The sequence below is a fragment of the Carassius auratus genome, chromosome 2 (assembly GCF_003368295.1).
Source record: "Carassius auratus strain Wakin chromosome 2, ASM336829v1, whole genome shotgun sequence".
Classification (NCBI taxonomy): Eukaryota; Metazoa; Chordata; class Actinopteri; order Cypriniformes; family Cyprinidae; genus Carassius; species Carassius auratus.
In genome coordinates this window covers 26,302,091-26,304,321 of record NC_039244.1, presented here as the reverse complement: position 1 = coordinate 26,304,321, position 2,231 = coordinate 26,302,091, and the positions used below count along the sequence as shown (strand labels likewise).

The window sequence follows — 2,231 nt, the reverse complement described above, 5'->3', positions numbered from 1 at the left end:
TTTGGTTGAAGTATCCTTGTAAAGTCCATTTCCAATTTTTTTTTTTTTTTATCCACCAAATGGAGACGATTAAGCACAAGGGAAAAAGTGAATCTTGAAGGCAGGGCCTTCTAGTGGAAATGATTCACAGGAGACTAAAGGCTGCGTGAAGGGCAGAAACTCCCCTCCTTCCACAGCCTGCGTTTCATTGGCTGAGTCAAGTGATGTCATGGAGTGTGGAACTGTATAAATAGCCCAGCGCTGCTGACATTTAAACAGTATCAAAAGTCTCAGACAATACTATATGTTAACTCGTGGAGCATATTGGGAAACCTCTGGACCTATTAACATGTGTCGATCACTGGAACATCTGCCAAACACCTGTCTGGAAAGGTATGTTTCATATTTACTCAAAAAATAAGAACCGCTTACATAGTGAGAACAGATCACACTGTTCTAAGTAGCTTAACCCAAATATATGCCGTGTTTGATAGTTTTCAAAACTACATTTTTAAGCAGTGGCTTACAATGCAATGATGAATACTTTTGTTCCTCACAGGGCAAAGGAGCTCAAGGCTCGGTTTGGAAGCTTTCTGCTGAAGCAAGAGCTTAATATAATGGGCCACTCTCACAAAACTGAAAAACTGATGCTGGAGGACAGACAGAACTGGTCTTTCCATGAACTCCTGGCTCATAAAGGTAAATTAATATCAGCGAGAACGGTGGCAACATAAAGCACATGATTCTCAGACTGTAGAATGAAAGCTATCAGGGTCGTCTAATGTTTTCTTCATATTTCTTCGCAGAAGGACAGTGCGCCTTCACAATGTTCCTGTCATCGGAGTACAGTGAAGAAAATATAGCTTTCTATTTGGCCTGTGAGGACTACAGGAACACAAAGAGCTCCTCCAAGCTGTGCTCCAAGGCCAGGAAAATCTATGAGGAGTTCATCGCATCTGACGCACCAAGAGAGGTACATTTTCCGAGAATATTAAGAGCGCAGAAACTCACACTCACACATAGATTTCATGGGAAAAGTCTAATGGCGAATCATTCCTCTGCCTATTTTCAGGTTAATCTTGATCATGAAACTAGAACCATCACCCTAAAGAATATGGAGAAGCCCACATTGTCCTGTTTCAACCTTGCCCAGAGCAAAATTTACGCCCTCATGGAGAAAGACTGCTACCCTCGTTTCCTCAAGTCAGCGGTCTACCAGGAACTCCTCACACAGCATGTGGGTTAAACTATCCATGGGAATGCGTCCCTGATAAACATGGCATTCGTGTGACGTGATGGTCGCTGAATGATCTGAAGCAGAGTCCTGAGGTTCAGGAGGACTGGACACGGACTCAAAGTCAGACTGGAAGGCCTCGAGCATTCGAGAACATTCATCCTATGAACACAGCATGGAGCACACAGAGATCAAGTTTGTAGCACAGGACAATAACTATGAAAGCGAGATGACTTTTGCACAATTATGTAAAGTGTGTATTTTGTATTGCCTATGAGTATTTATTGAAAGTTACACTGAAAATAGTATTTATACTTGCATTTATATTTGAGGAACAAATATGGGTTATTTATTGAACATTTGAGTGAAAAACAAAATAAAATGAATATTTTTACATACAAAGATTTGTCTTTTGCAGTGCGTCTTTTTAGATATATAATCATCGACAGCAAAATTATTGAATTAAGGTGTTTGGAATACATGAGTTTTATTTTGTTTTGTTATATAGGTCCCATAGGTTATTATTTTCTTTTGCTTTGCTTTAGATTACATGTTTTAAGTAAATTTTATTTTATTTCATCACTTTTCTTTTTTATATATTTGTCCATTTATTATATATATATATATATATATATATATATATATATATATATATATATATATATATATTTGTTATGTTATGTGCAACTGAAGGAAATGGATGTTGTAATGTAATAATACGTAAGAGACATCCTCCCTCTGCACTTCATCTTCCCACACATCCCACTCACAAGGGTTAATGGAGGCTCTTAGTCACCTCCAGCACACACAGCCTGGTGCCTTTCTCAGTGAGTGTCATAAAAGACTAAAAATCTATTATATTCACATACACACACATAATTAGCTGCTGCCAACAGGATTATTCCATTTTTCCAGAACACACAGCCAAGCAGCTGTGTTTATTCCGGCAGAGCTTTGTGGTGATGAGGCTGGTCTCCATGGCAACAGCGTGGTCCACTCGTCTCACCTACTCCACACC

General features: G+C 39.0%; 1 protein-coding gene across 1 annotated transcript; it reads left to right on the top strand.

Moving 5' to 3' along the window:
• The first annotated feature begins 265 nt into the window (after window positions 1-265).
• On the top strand, window positions 266-1,609 carry LOC113111115 (regulator of G-protein signaling 5-like). Its single transcript, XM_026275596.1, has 4 exons — window positions 266-372; window positions 539-678; window positions 786-952; window positions 1,052-1,609. The coding sequence occupies exons 1-4, from the start codon at window positions 284-286 to the stop codon at window positions 1,223-1,225; spliced, it is 570 nt and encodes a 189-aa protein (XP_026131381.1). The 5' UTR covers window positions 266-283; the 3' UTR covers window positions 1,226-1,609.
• The last annotated feature ends 622 nt before the right edge of the window (window positions 1,610-2,231 follow it).